Raw genomic sequence first — 15,008 nt, forward strand, 5'->3', positions numbered from 1 at the left:
ACCCACCCATCCATCTATTATCTATCTATCTATCTATCTATCTATCTATCTATCTATCTATCATCTATCCATCCATCATCTGTCTATCTATCTACCTATCTATCATCTGTCTATCTATATATTATCTATCTATCCATCTATCATCTATCTATCTACCTATCATCTGTCTATCTGTCTATCTTCTATCTATCTACCTATCATCTATCTATCTATCTATCATCTATCTACCTATCTATCTGTCTATCTATCTATCTATCTATCTATCTATCTATCTATCTATCATTGTTCTATATGCCTATCATCTAGCTATCCTTCATATCTATCATCCCCCTATTTGTCACCTACCTTTATCTGTGTATTTATCCTCTCTCTGTATCTATCATCTATGTGTATATCCATCTTCTGTCTACGCACACTACTCATCCATGGGTCATCTGTGACACTGCACAGTTAGATACAAACTGGCTGCTGTCTCACCAGCCAGTGATGCTCTGACCTTGGAGTGACTTTACCAGCAAGCCAAGATCACTTGTGGCTTAGCAGCTTCTTCCTTAGCACACAGCCCTCAAGAGCCTGTCCCCAGAAGTCACAATGAATCTGGGCCAACCCTCACTCCTGCTTGCTAGAGGTGGCTTGGGCACAGGTGAGCAAGCTGCAGTTGCAGTCCGCTCAGCTATATGCCGGGAGGGTCTATGAGCTAACAGTAATTTCACACTTGTAAATGATGGGAAAAGGTCTTGTGGAAACATGTTTTCTTTCTTGTTCTAGAAGCTCCCCCATAGCAGCCCCAATTTTACCTTTTAACTTGCAAAGCTTTCGACATTTCCACCGTCTTTTTCCTGTCTGACCTAGGGCAATGCCCCTCAGGACTCCTTGGTCCCCAGGGAGTGGCTGAGGACTTTGAGGAGCTCATTTCCACAAGTTGTAGGCATATTTACCAACTGAAACTGAATCACTGAGAAGTCATCTGATGATCCACTGAACATTAAAACTTAATTTTTTATTGATTTATTATACATTTATTTTAGACAGGGTCTCTCTGAAGAGTTCTGGATGTCCTGAAACTTGCTGTGTAGACCAGGCTGCCCTTGAACTTACAGAGCTACTCCTGCTTTTGCCTTCTGAGTGCTAGGGTTAAAGGTGTTTGCCACTGCACAGGCTTAAATTTTATTTTTAAGAAAAGGATTCTCTATATAGCACAAACAGACTCCAAACTCTCAATCCTCCTGCTCTAGTCTTCTGGGTGCCGGGATTTCAGGTGTGGGCCACCACACTGGACTTTATTTTTAAAATAACAACGAGCCCATTCATATCAACAAAGTACTTTCATAAGAAGTGGAAGTTTTTCCCAAAACCAATTTGCTTTGAAGAATGGTCTTGTGACATCTGTCCGTTGGTGTCAGTAATGGCTGCTCTGTGGGTGTTTGTATTTGGTCCGCTGTGACATCACAGGTCACAGGGCTAAGATCCTCTCCTGCTATGTCCGGAGACAGAAGAAACAGGGGTCTTAGTGTTATTATGAAAAAAGTCTGACCTTGGCCCCTCAGGACCCAGGGGCGCCACATTGAGAGCTCTGTGTGTGGTTGGGACAGCTCTTGGCACAACCCTCTTTCTGCTTTATTTCCCCCTGTGTGGCTTTATCTCTCACCCCAGGAGACGGCTTTTGTAGCATCACACAGCTGAGTGGGGTGGCACATGTGTTGATCACAGAACTCAGGAGAATGAGGCGGGGTCATGGGACTTTGAGGTTAGCCTGAGCTACAATAGTGAGGCCCTGTCAAAATGAAAATAACACCCCAAATATGCCACTGCCCTCTTCTCATCTGCTTTATGGGGCTCCTTCGAAAGGTCATGGTCAGCAAGGTGTCAATGTCAGCTTGATCACCCTGGGTGGCCCAGGATAGACGGTTCTGGGTCTCGGCAGCAACTGCTAACCATAGCCAGCGACCGGAGCCAGTCCTGTGACATCCTCCATGTCAGCATGCAGGCCATGGTCTATGCCATGTCTGTTCTGATGCATTTCTGGTGGTGGAGCTGTGCTTGTTGCTTATGTGGGTACCCAGCAGACACCCTGCCCTCCAGGGCACAGAGGGAAAAAGGTGGATGAGAACTCAAACCCTCTCTTTTTTCAGTGCTGGGGTTGAACCCAGCGACCATGCATGCCAATCACATGGTCAGAAACCACATTCAACCTGCTGGAACCTTTCTAGTAGACTGAATTCTCCCTGCCAGGCCCCTGTTTGCACTGTGGCTGCCTGGGTGACTGATCCTCTCCAACACACACCCTTGGGGAGGAGCTCTCATCCCCACAGGGAGACAGACAGACACACAGACACACACACACACAGTATCACAAGCTAGGCGCCAGTGCCAGACCGGACATGCTATGAGGGAAAGAACAGTTCTGTGCAGGGGATGGAGGTGGACTGAGCAGCAAGGCAGAGGACAGAGCCAGATAACAGAATCCAGGGAAGAAGGAGGGAGCAGCTCTTGACCCAGCATCCAAAGTCTTCCTAGAGGCCCGGTGTCAGGTGTGAGCCCTGGGGAGCTGGGAGTTGGGTCTAAAGGGGAAGAACACTTTGGCCAGAGGAGACATGGCCTCTCAGGCCATGAGAAAATACCTACGAGAAGCCAGATAGTGGAGAAGTCTCTCCCTACTCCAAGCAAATGCCTGGGCAGCCCCTGTGCCCAGGAGGTCTGTGCCCCACTGGTGTCTGGATGGCCAGGGCGGGAGAGGGGGCTGAGTGACAGGTTGTAGCCTCAGACCCTTCCTGGCCTCTGATAGGCCATGGATTATGACTGTTTCTGTATGCCAGAACTCAAAAGTCACACAGCTGAGGCATGTCAATGCCAGGGTGATTTTTAGGGACACCCGACTGCCTCCCGCCACCTCAGGTTCAGTTCCAGATGCCCCAGACCTGCTGCTGGCAGAGCGCCTTGCCTCCTTGCCTCATGAAGCTTAGGGCCAGGCTTCCTGGGTGCTCCAGAGACACAGCTTTGCTGGCTCTGGCGTGGCGTCCAAGCTCATGGATGAAATGAGATTTAAGTAAATTACATTTTCTAAGCGCATTTAATTCATTATACTTAATAAGGAAACGGAACATATTAAATTAGGTTGAATTTAACGGGGGAGGACATCCTGGGGTGTGGGGTCTGTGGGTTGAGATGCAAGGGGAGGTGCGAAATGACGGTGGCTGTGAGGTTGGCTGGGGCTGAGCCTCCAGTGGGGACAGCTGCGGGGCGACAAGCCACAGAGCTTTCTCCTCTCCCTTTCTCTCCTCACGGCCACAAGATCAGTCACCGTTTTTAGTCACCGCTTAAGGCACTTCTGGCTCCGTGCAGAGTACCCCGGTATGTGCTGTCCTCAGCCTGTGGCAGCCCTGTGAGTGTGGACCACCGTCCTCAGCGTCACTCCAGGGGGAATCCATGCCAGACTGTAGAGCCTTAACCCTGCTTAGCTTTCTATGGCTCCCTAAGGCCACAGGACAGAGTAGTGCCGGTCCTGATGTGATCCGGGCTGGCCTCTGTGTCTACCTTGCTCTCTTGCAACACCTGCTCCGTGATAAGATTCTGCAAAGTTCCCTTCAGGCCTCTCTGCTTGTGTTATAACCTCCTTGCCACCCTTGCACCTTGGGCTGGGTCCAAGGCCTGCATCTTCTGTGCTTTTTGTATCTAGCATTCATTCCACCACACAGGGCTCAGGGAGTTCGTTGAATAAATGAGTGAATGTATGAGTCGGGGGCTGGACAGGGAAGCTACAGGGGAAAGGAAGGTGGAGCGCCCAAGCCTGACCCAGCCCCTCCCCTCCCTGCCCTCTTACCATGGCTGGGGAAGTCTCCGGGGTCATTCCCAGTCTCTCTTCCTGGCTAAGGGCTTTATCCCTCTCCATCTCAGGCTGTTACCGCTATAGCTACGTGAAGCCAGGCCAGGTCCTCCGGTTGAGGGGGCCTGACCAGCAGGCCTCCAGCTGCCTGTGGCACCTGCAGGGGCCTGAGGACCTCATGCTCAAAGTGCGGCTCGAGTGGACCCAGGTGGATTGCAGAGACCGGGTGGCCATGTATGATGCAGCCGGGCCCCTGGAGAAGAGACTCATCACTTCGTGAGTCCATGAACGGCTGAGGGAGACCCGGGGTCAAAGGTCACACTCTGTATGCTGGGATCAGGTGCTGCAGCCTCAGGTCCATATGGCTGCTGTGGGGGCCAGTGGAAGAGGAGGCCAGAAGGGCGTGCGCCAAGCAGCGGTCCCTTCTCAGAGTTTGTTTCCCTATCCAGATGTAACTAAGCAGTTGTTGTAGGTGATCCAGAATGTCCACTCTGGGAAGACACGTGGCTTATTAGAACGTTCTAGAATCTGGCAGCAGCCTGGTATTTCAACCACCGCTCTGCTGCACCCTAGCTGTGTGCCTCAAGACAGGGATTTTGCCCTTTTGAACTTCAGTTTTTCCGATCTGTAAAATGGGTGTAGACCATTGCTCACCATTTGGCGAGATCGTGAGACCCCACATCTCACCATCTGTACCAGGTAGAGAATATCCAAGAAATGGGAGCATTGTGACCCTCTCCTCCAGGGTGGGCAGAAGGCTCTTCAGGAAGTGGGCAGGCAGTGCTGAGTTGTGCCGTTGTTTGCTGAGGACTTACTCTGTGCCGGGGAACAAGGTGGTGTCACTCCCGTGTCTCTTGGTCACGCTATCTTGCACTCTTCTCTGTCCCATCAGGGTCTATGGGTGCAGTCGCCAGGAACCGGTGATGGAGGTGCTGGCATCAGGCTCCATCATGGCAGTGGTGTGGAAGAAAGGCCTACACAGCTACTATGACCCCTTCATGCTCTCCGTGAAGTCTGTGGCCTTCCAGGGTGAGGGTTCCCCGGGATGGAGGGGGGCATGAACACGGGCCCTAGTCTCCGGTGCCATACTTTATACCTTTTCTGTTGGCAATGGAATGAGTGCGGAAGTCTTCACTCTCCTCTCCTCTCCTCTCCTACCTTGTTCCCCCTCCCCCTTTCTCCCTTACACTCCTCCCAAGGCCAACTTCATTTTTAGCAAGTTTGAGACTGGGCCCTGGCCGCCTCCAGCAAAGGTGTCCTGGCAGGGCACCCCCAGGAGTTCTCCTTGGCTCTTCCATAGCCTCATCCGCCCTCTTTCTGCCTCCCTTTTCCCGTCCCACACCACCCTGTCCCCTGGTTGTCCTCTGGGTTAGCAGAGCTAAATTTGAGGACTCTACCCAAGCTAGGGCTGGGGCCTCTTTAGGGCCCTGTGCTATTTATAGCTGTGTGTATTTCCCTGCCGGGTCTGTCTGCTTCTTCTCACACTCCTGGCCCCTGCAGGGTCTAACAACTGGCATTCTCTTTGGGTTCCCAGACACTACAGTCTATAGTCCAGGGAGAAGTGACCAGAGAACCCGAGGTTCCACCCCCTGAGTCCTGAGCTTCTATCTGTTTGACTCAACTAGCCCTTCCCCCTCTTGTCTAAATTTCATCTCTCTGTGTGTATATGTATGTGTATGTGTGTGGTCTGTGTGGTGTGTGGTGTGTGTGTGTCTGTGTAATATGACTGTGTGGTCTGTGTGTATATATGCGTGGTGTGTGTGCGTGTCTGTGTGATATGTGTGTGTGGACTGTGTGTATATGAGTGTGGTGTGTGTGTATCTGTGTGATATGTGTGTGTGGTCTGTGTGTATATATGTGTGGTGTGTGTGTGATATATGTGTGTGGTCTGTGTGTATATATGTGTGGTGTGTGTGATATGTGTGTGTGGTCTGTGTGTGTATATATGTGTGGTGTGTGTGTGTCTGTGTGATGTGTCTGTGTGGTCTGTGTGTATATATGTGTGGTGTGTGTGTCTGTGTGTGTGGTGTGGGATGGACCCTAAAGCCTTGAGACATTTTAAGCAAATGCTCTAGCATGGAGTTATGCCCTCAGCCCTTCCAAACCTCTTTGCAGAGGAGCAGCCTTCCTTCCACAGCTGTACCGTGAGGCCTGCTGTGAGCATATTTTGCATGCTGTTAAGCTGTTAAGTGCAGTGCCCTCCACAGCTGCACCGTGAGGCCTGCTGTGAGCATATTTCGCATGTTGTGAAGCTATTAAGTGCAGTACCCACCACAGCTGCACCATGAGGCCAGCTGTGAGCATATTTCCCATGCTGTGAAGCTATTAAGTGCACTGCTCAGGTCACTTGGCAAGATCAACCCGGTCAGCAGATAGAATGCACTATGCCCCTTGCACCTGCTCACTACTGCGTGAGCACTCTTCTCCCCATTTTGTAGATGAGGAAACTGAGGCACACATACACAGTCATGCTTGGCTCCAGGCCTTGCTGTTAGAGGCAGTGGGGTGCAGTGAGGTCCCTGGAGGGCCATAGGACCCAGCCTAATACTTGTTCTTGGACCCAGACTGCAAGGTGAACCTGACACTGGAGGGCCGGCTGGATCTACAGGGCTTCCTCCACACACCCTATTACCCCAGCTACTACTCACCCAGAACCCACTGCTCTTGGCATCTCACGGTGAGTTCCACCCCACCTGGAGCCTGCCCTCTGCCCAGAGCAATCCACTGGGCTTCAGCACCTGGGATGGGAGGTGGTGACATTCTGTCCGGCCCAAGGGCTCACGGGCTAAGTACAAAGCCTGCTGCAATGGTGGTGGTTGTAGCGTGTTTATCTGAGGGGATCAGTGCCCCAACTTGGCCGTACCCTATGATACACGTGATGACCTGCCCTTCTTTCCCAGGTACCCTCTCTGGACTACGGCTTGGCGCTCTGGTTTGATGCCTATGCACTGAGGAGGCAGAAATACAACCTGTTGTGTACCCAAGGCCAGTGGGTGATTCAGAACAGGAGGTAATCTTCTCCCCTCCCCCTCCCTCACAGGGACCTCAAGCCCCCTTACCCCTGCCTGGCCTGGGAGATAGGAGAGTGAGTGGAGGCTGAGGCTGGGCAAGCCTACCGTTCTGACTGTCCCCACTGTCCTGACCACCCCCACTCCAGCCCAGCTTCTCTAGATGCCCTGCAGGCCTCGGACAGGTGTCTTATACAGCGATCCCAGTTAGAGTCAGTAGAGATCCGCCAACTGTGGGGAAGGGGTACAGGGCGCCTGAGAGCATACAAAGGCACCGCTAGCCTTTTCCCCACACCCTACATCCAGAGGACCCCATTGTCTTTGGTGCTCTTGGCTTCCACAGGGACAGCCGTTCTCTGAGTGGCCCTGGACACTTGTGTTCCCTGAGGTGTTCGCCCTGTTCCCTGCTCCTACCCTTGGCTTCCTTGCAAGGAAATCTCAAGCTAAGAACATCCTCTTGGGAGCTTGCAGGGGACAGAGGGAGCTGAGGCGTGAGGTGTGTTTGGGGAGGGTTGGAGTTTGCCAGGAAGGTGAGGATGGACAGTCCCCCAGGGCCAGCAACCGAGGACACTACTAGGTCCTGTTTGCCCAGTGGTTGCTCTTATTCTAGATAGAGTGGCAATGCTTGCTTTTTCCAATTCCTCAGGACGGTGACAGAAGGGAGGTTAAGATGCCCAGGCTTGATGTGGGCCCACGCTGTTGGAGTGACAGGCTCACTGCGACATAAGCCCGTGATGTCTAGGGAACAGAGGAGGGTGCTGCCATGGCTTCCCTTCCCTTTCACAGAGCTCCCTCAGCCACCAGCCCACACTGATAATAGCTGGGCTCTTGCTTGCTCGTCAGAGCCTAGGTAACCCTGGCATTGGAGTTCCGTGACGGAAGGTGCTGTGTTTTCAGTCACGACCCCTCCCTGAGTCATGTCCAGAAGGAGAGGGGACAGCCTTGGGCTTGGCACCCTCTTGCACCCTGTGCCCCTGGCTATCCTATTAGTCGAGGCTGGTCCTGTGCCAAGTGCTATGAGCCCTGGAACTCAGTGCTCAACATAAGCACCGGTTTCTCTGGGGTCACCCAGATGGGTCACAGTAAGGCCACTCCCAATGTTCACAGCTCTAGGTAGGAAGACTGGTCCTCCGAGCCTGGCTCCCGTGCTTCCTTCTTGGGCACTTACTTCTCCCTGCCTCAGGATCTCTTCTCAGTATGCTGAGGCTTGGATGGGTTCTGAGGACTGAGTGCTCACCTAGCATATAGCAATCCCTGGGATCCACCCCAGTAATCTCCAATAACAATCATAAAACAACAAAGGGCCTGCAAGTAGGCTCAGTGGGTAAAGGTGCTAGCTGCCCAGCCTCCTGGGTTCAATCCGCAGAACCAACATGGTAGAAGAAAAGACCCAACTCCCAAAGTCTCCCAAAGTTGTTCTTTGGCCTCCACAGACCTGCTGTGGCAAATGGGAGGACCTTTCTACAAAAGAGAGGGCGTGGGACGTAGACCCCTTCTGCTGAAGACTACATACGATGGTAGACGAAGAACATACCAACCGTGATTGTTAACTGGCCCTTACTCTGTTCCAGGCAGGCCTGAAAAGGGGTTATGCGCACCCCACAATCTAGCAAGGATGTCATGCTGAGATCAGGTCTCTTCCTGTTTTCTGTGACTATAACCAAATCCCCAAGGCAGGTTTTGCTCGGCTCATGGCTATGAAGGTTGAAGTCTAAGAACATGGCATCAGAATCGGTTTGGCTTTCTGCTGAGTCATGCCATGGCAGATGGGGTTACGTGAGGAGGTCGGGCCAGACTGCCTTGCATAACAGTATCCTTCATCTGTTAATTCATGAGTAGATGAATACATTCATCAGGTACAGCCCCTGACCCAGTCACTTTACAAAATGTCCTTCCTCCAAACCGGGTTTCCAGCTGTAAACTTCAGGACTGTTGCCTGGAGCCCGGAGGCTGAGTCATTTGCCAAAAGCCCCTGTGGCTTGTGACATCATCATTGAGCTCAGGCAGCTGGGGCCCCTTGGGCATGACTGCCAGCTGTCTCTGTCCATGTGTGCGTGCACACCTGTGAGAGTGCTCATTCTTGTGCGATGTGTCCCTACAAAGGCTCCAGGCGGCCTATGGCGTGCTATCTCTCAGGAGAGCCATTCCTAGCCAGGGCACCCGCCTGTTGGTGGGACAGGAGGCCGTCTCTGTTGCTCTCGCCAGTTCCTCTGAGGATGGCTGGAAAAGTCCCACCTCATCTCAGACCCTCACTTGGGATGAAGGGTCCCCCCCACCCCCAGTGGAGACCGATCTCCTGGTCCTAGGTCATGCCTGGTGGAAGGCAAGGCATGATGGGAACAACACAATGGAGGCCTGGGGCCCTGGTCTCTGGTTACTGTGGGCTGATAATGATAAGTCATTGCTGGGAAATTCTCTGAAGAGTGTGTCTTGGAAAATCTGCTGTGTGGGTAGCTGGGCCCTGAGACGTGGAGGAGGGGAGAGGGAGACAAGGTCCTTTGGCCCAGTCCTTGAGGGTACAGTTGAAAGGCGACTTAGCCCCTGCTCCCAGGTGCCAAGGGGGCCCTCCCACTGGCTGGTCACTCTTGGCCCGGGCCCCATCTATTGTTTTCGCCCAGCTCTTCCTTATGCCCTGGCAGGATCCTCCAGTGGCCTGTAGGTGGTGGAGAATTTTGTCCTTGTAAGATCCGGCTGCTGGCTGCTGGGTTTCGCAGAACCTCCTCGCTGGGTGCTACCGCAGTGACGGCTTCCCCCCTTCCAGGAACCTGCCCTTACTTCCTCTCCTGTGATGTCACTCTCCTGTGACCTGCCTGACCCTTTCTGCTAGCTTCCAGCTATGAGATAAGACCCATGGTAGCCCCCCTGTGGCTTGGCCTGGCTCTAGGTGGCCCTTCTGCATCCCTAAGGCCCTGTGGCCAGTGCCATGTGCTGTCACCTTGTGTCAGTTGTCACTTTTCCCGAAAACCATTTTTCCAGATCTTCTTGGAAATACCTGCAAGGAGGTGGGGGCAGGGGATGGCTGTCACCTGATTACAGTGCCACCACCATACACACTGAGGCCTGGAGTTTGCTGCTCCCAAAGTCACACAGCTTGTCAGGTGACAAAGTTACATCAAACTGAGCTCTGCAGTGCTAGTCAAATGTCCTGGCCACCACAGAGCCAGCCACTGTCCCTTCCTCAGTGCTGTCTCTCTGCCTTTCTTCCTTCAGCTTGTCCCTTGTTCTTAGAAGGCATGTGCCATGTGAGGCCCAGCCGCTCCTCCCTCCTTTCCTCTTCCCCATGCTTCTGCCTATTTACCCAGCATCTCTCCAACCCCTCTGTGGGGAGCTGCTGATACGCCAGATTGACAGGATACTCGCTGAGCATCTGGCTAAGTAAGCCTCAAGGGAAAGACTCTCCCCAAACTCAGGGGAAAAACAGCAAGGCAGCAACAACAAGGCCCCAGCACCTTCTGACTCTAGCACTTGGCTGCCGAGGTGAGAGGGCCTGGTGGACAGGAGGAATGGAGGGCGGGAATCTCAGAGGGCCATGCATGGGAACAGTGCCACATGCCTGAATCTTACATTTGTTCAGGGGTGCTCCAACTCGCCCTGTCAACTTCCTGGGGCCCTGTCTAAGTATAGCAGTCTGTAATAACTATGTTATCATAACTAAAACACAAGTTTATATAAATAACCCCCTCAAGACACAGTGGGGATTTCCCTTAGCCTGGGTCTGGGCTTGCTCCAGGACGCCCCCTGGTGGTACTCATCTTGTTTAGAGCGCCTGGGCTCTGGCTGCCTGGCCAGCAACCGTGCTGATGCAGGTTAAATGCCTGAGTCAGGAGTTAAACCTGAGAAGTTCAGAAATGTGTGCTTCATCAGTTCCCTCTTTGTTACTCATAGTAATCTGTGATCGGAAATACTTAAGCGGAAAATTCAGAAGCAAACGTGTTTCATTAGTTACCACTCTCTTTCAGAGCCTAATTTACAAAGAGAGACTTAGCTTTGACGTGAGTATAGGGAGAGCACAGTACAGGTAGTTGGCACTGCCTGGAATTTCTGGTGTTCGTGGGGGTCTGAATGTCTCACCATACGTGAGGGGATACTACTGCGATTCCTTTAAAATGTGTGCTTTAATGTAAATAACGTTTTTGAAAAAATCACGTTTCCCAAATGCACAGCCCACGTCCCAGGGTCGTCCTCCGAGGATAACAATGTAGGATTCTATCTTTTCGTTCACAAGAACGGATGTTTTCTTAGCTTGGAAAGAAAAGGGGGGGGGGCGGGCGGCAGTGGCACAAAAGGCCAGGCTTGCTCTCAGCACCCCCTGGTGGTGATCCTTTCTGTGACGAAGCAGCTGTGTTCTGAGATTCTCAAAATGCTCCTTCTCAGGACTCCTTAATTTGCCTTGAAATGATGGAGCACCCCAACATTTAGTGGCACAAATATAGAACCTCCAGATCTTTTGAAGATTTAATTACTGGTTTAATAGTCCAGGTCTGGTACCCTCACACCCCTGTCTGACATCAGTTATGGGGTACGAATCACCTGTCTGGAGAATTCTTCTCGGTGAGGCGAGAGATTGGGGGAGGAAGGGCTAAGCAGCCTGAGAGCCATGCCGTTTAGAATGCCTTTTAGGCCCCCTGTAGTCTCTGGACTGCACTCTGAGAACTATGAGCGGGTGTGAGGCCCACACAGGCACCTGAAGCCAGAATCTGACCAGGAACCTGATGGTGAAGGTCAGGGGTTTGGGGGCTTGGTCTCCAGAGCGCCTCCTGCAGGGAGCCTGAATTCTTGTTCTATCTTGTACTTCTCGGTCATCTGTCTGTGGGCTAAGGAGGCCTGCTTGCCTGGTCAGTGGGCTGGCCAACTGTCTGTAAACAAGAAGGCCAAGCCCGTGTTTGGTGGGGAGGTGAGGGACAGTAATCTACAGAGAGTTGGCCAGCCCACTGACCAGGTCTTTTGTAGACCCCAAGGTCGGCAGGAATGATGATTTTCCTTATGGAACAAGGGAAGAAAGTGAGACTCGGAGGCCACAGGCTTGCTAGATTCTCAGAGCTTCTGGGTGACTGGGGCTAGAATCTGGACTGAATTTTATCCCACAGGCAATGGGGAGGAGCCACTGCAGGTCTTTGAGCAGGGATGCGACATGAACAAGCTCCTTTCGAGAAGATGACTCTGGGACCGAGCAGGCAGTTAGCAGAGGAAAATCAAGACAGGGGGTGTGGGTGAGGCCGCTTCTGGCTGCCTGGTCCTCATCCTATCTGTGTGTAGGGACCCCAAGCTGTTCCTTCTCTTGGCTGGGAAACTAGTCCATGTGTCTGAGCCATCCCTGGTCACTCCTAGGCTGTGTGGCTTCCGCACCCTTCAGCCATATGCAGAGAGGATCCCCATGGTGGCCTCGGCTGGTGTCACCATCAACTTCACCTCCCAGATCTCCCTTACTGGCCCTGGTGTGCAAGTGTACTACAGTTTGTACAACCAGTCAGACCGTGAGTACGGCGGGGTAGCGGGAGGGGGCTACCCTGCCCCTTTGCTGTCCCCAGATGTGCACAAACATTTATGAGGCTAGACTACAGTGAGGGTTCTGTGTGTGTGTGTGTGTGTGTGTGTGTGTGTGTGTGTGTGTGTTCGCGTGCCGCATGTAAGAGTGTGTGCGCACTGGGCACAGTTCCATGTATTTCTTTGTGTGTGTCATATGGATGTGGTTTTGCATGGGCCATGGACATAGGTACTGGAGCAGGTATATGGATACTTGATCACGTGTGAGGATATAGATTCATATACTTCATGCCAGGTGTCCTAATGGTACCCTTCTGCTTCCATGGCTTCCCGTGGTTTTCCAGCCTGCCCTGGAGAGTTCCTCTGCTCTGTGAATGGACTGTGTGTCCCTGCCTGTGATGGGATCAAGGACTGCCCCAATGGCCTGGATGAGAGAAACTGCGGTGAGCAGTCTGCCACTGTCCCTCTCCCCCTCCCCCCTCGCACTGATTTAACTCTACCCCATGAGTCCCCCTTATGAGCACCCAAGAACCCAGGGTTCTTTTACTGTCAGGATGGCAAGGAGGCAGCGTGGGAAAGTAGCCTCCTCGGAGCCACCCCCTGAGGCAGTGTCTGGGACAAGCTGTGACCCTCAGCTCAGATTTCTCCCTTCGTCACAGGCAAATACGCCAGTTATCTGTCCTAGCTAGTCTGAAAAATAACCAAGAGGGAAAGGGTATGACCATGTAGGGATGATTTGGGGCCTGGGACTGACAGGGAATGGGATCCAGGGTAGGAATCCTGTATCTTTCTCCTTGAATGGGGCCCTCATCACTCTGGCCCGAGACAGGAATTGGTGGTCTCCAGACTAGGGCTTTCGGGAATAGTTGTAAGAAATGCCAGTCTCTGCCCCTAGACCCACTGCCCAGGCATCGAAGCAGTATGGCATCTGGGCTGTCATGCTCTGCACTTGCCTTGTGTTCTCAGTCTGGGAGGAGAGAACCAGAGGAAGACATTTGGTATTTGACCCTGAATGTCTGGGGACCTCAGACACATCATTCATGTCTGTCCCCACCAATGAAATGGAGCTTGCCAGGATTGCTATCAGAAGGATTTGTGATGGCGGACACATGATACAGGGAGCATCTGCTGCCACTGTAAAGCCCCGGTCTGGTCCTCTGTGCCCACAGTCTGCAGAGCCATGTTCCAGTGCCGAGAGGACAGCACGTGCATCTCACTGCCTCGAGTGTGCGACCGGCAGCCTGACTGTCTCAACGGCAGTGATGAAGAGCAGTGCCAAGAAGGTAGGGGGACCCTGCCCAGGGTCTCCAAGGAAATCAAAGGGAGGTCACAGCAACACCTTCAACTACAGAGGTCTCTGTCTTCTTGTTCAAATACTATCAACCCCCTGTACCTATAACAGCATGATCAGCTGTCCGCTCAGAGGTCTGTGTATCCATCCATCTATCCATCCATTCACCCAACCATCCAACATCCACTCACCTGTTACCTAACTGTAATATCCATCCATCCATCCATCCATCCATCCATCCATCCACCCATCCACCCATCCATCCATCCATCCATCCATCCATCCATCCATCCATCCATCCATCATCCATCCTCCCTTCCATCTTGACTTCTGAACCACCCTTTCCATCCACTCTTTCACATAACTGCATTCTCATCCATCCATCCATCACTGACCTGGCAATCATCTCTCTGTATACACAACTATCTCCCTAGGAGACTACTGTTTCCTCCACTAGTCAGCCAGTCTGCTAGCCACCTGGTCATCCATCCACCCGCCCATCCAACTGACAACCAACCAGCACTAGCAGGCTACCAAGTGATGGGCCAGGTGCAGTGAGGGGGCAGAAATAAGACAACAGTGATGTGGTACCTGCCCTCCAGTGGGTTACCTCTTAGTAAGAGGACGTGACAGGTGACCAAAAGTCTTTGGGACACCCCGTGTGGTAGTGTGGGAAGGATGGGGGCATGGGGAGCTTCTTAGATGTCAGCTTTTAGCTGGGCCCTGCAGAAAGATGGAATTTGAACAGGCTGGAGGGAAGGAAGCGAGGACAGGCACAGAGCAGGTGGGGTTGGAATGTCCATGACAACAAAGAGGGGAAGGGAGTCTTTGACAGCTGGGGAAACATGGCCCTGCTCTTGGGTCTCTAGTCTGACTGGAAAAGCATGGTTTTGCTTCCAGGGGCATCATGGGAGTCAAGCAGCTCTAGTCTGAGGGAACACAGCCTCACTCACTATCAATGGGACCAGGCTGCATAGGGGTTGAAGGAGACCCTAGAGAAGACCTGGGGAACCCTTTGGTGTAACTGAGGCCCCTCCCTAGTCTCCTGGCCTCTCCTGGTGCCATTTTTTTTTCCGGGTCTCACTTTGGAAGGCTCCCTCGGGGCTCAGAGACCCACCTTCGGTGGCCTGCCTGGTCCCCTCCATCCCAGGAGTGCCCTGTGGGACATTCACCTTCCAGTGTGAGGACCGGAGCTGTGTGAAGAAGCCCAACCCAGAGTGTGACGGACAGCTGGACTGCAGTGACGGCTCAGACGAGCGACATTGCGGTGAGCCTGCCTGCTGCAGCTGTGCGTGAGGACAGGCCTTGGGAGGGGGCAGGGATCCTCGGGGGGGGGGCACGGGAGGGGAGTGGCACCATGCCTATCTGTCTCTATCTCCTCTTCCTGGGCACATCTCTCTTT

The 15,008-nt window shown here is 52.7% G+C and overlaps 1 protein-coding gene across 2 annotated transcripts in view; it reads left to right on the top strand.

Moving 5' to 3' along the window:
* The window catches only part of Tmprss6 (transmembrane serine protease 6), a 31,086-nt gene that overhangs the window by 12,008 nt on the left and 4,070 nt on the right, over positions 1 to 15,008 (top strand). For both annotated transcript variants that reach the window (XM_050165537.1, XM_050165538.1), the window contains exons 7-14: positions 3,895 to 4,099; positions 4,716 to 4,852; positions 6,388 to 6,500; positions 6,724 to 6,833; positions 12,160 to 12,305; positions 12,660 to 12,758; positions 13,485 to 13,598; positions 14,757 to 14,873. In XM_050165537.1, coding sequence (XP_050021494.1) covers positions 3,895 to 4,099; positions 4,716 to 4,852; positions 6,388 to 6,500; positions 6,724 to 6,833; positions 12,160 to 12,305; positions 12,660 to 12,758; positions 13,485 to 13,598; positions 14,757 to 14,873 — 1,041 coding nt within the window. The remainder of the gene's footprint in view (positions 1 to 3,894; positions 4,100 to 4,715; positions 4,853 to 6,387; positions 6,501 to 6,723; positions 6,834 to 12,159; positions 12,306 to 12,659; positions 12,759 to 13,484; positions 13,599 to 14,756; positions 14,874 to 15,008) is intronic.

This window comes from Alexandromys fortis, unplaced genomic scaffold, assembly GCF_014885135.2.
Source record: "Alexandromys fortis isolate MF-2015 unplaced genomic scaffold, M_Fortis_MF-2015_v1.1 scaffold_157, whole genome shotgun sequence".
NCBI lineage: Eukaryota > Metazoa > Chordata > Mammalia > Rodentia > Cricetidae > Alexandromys > Alexandromys fortis.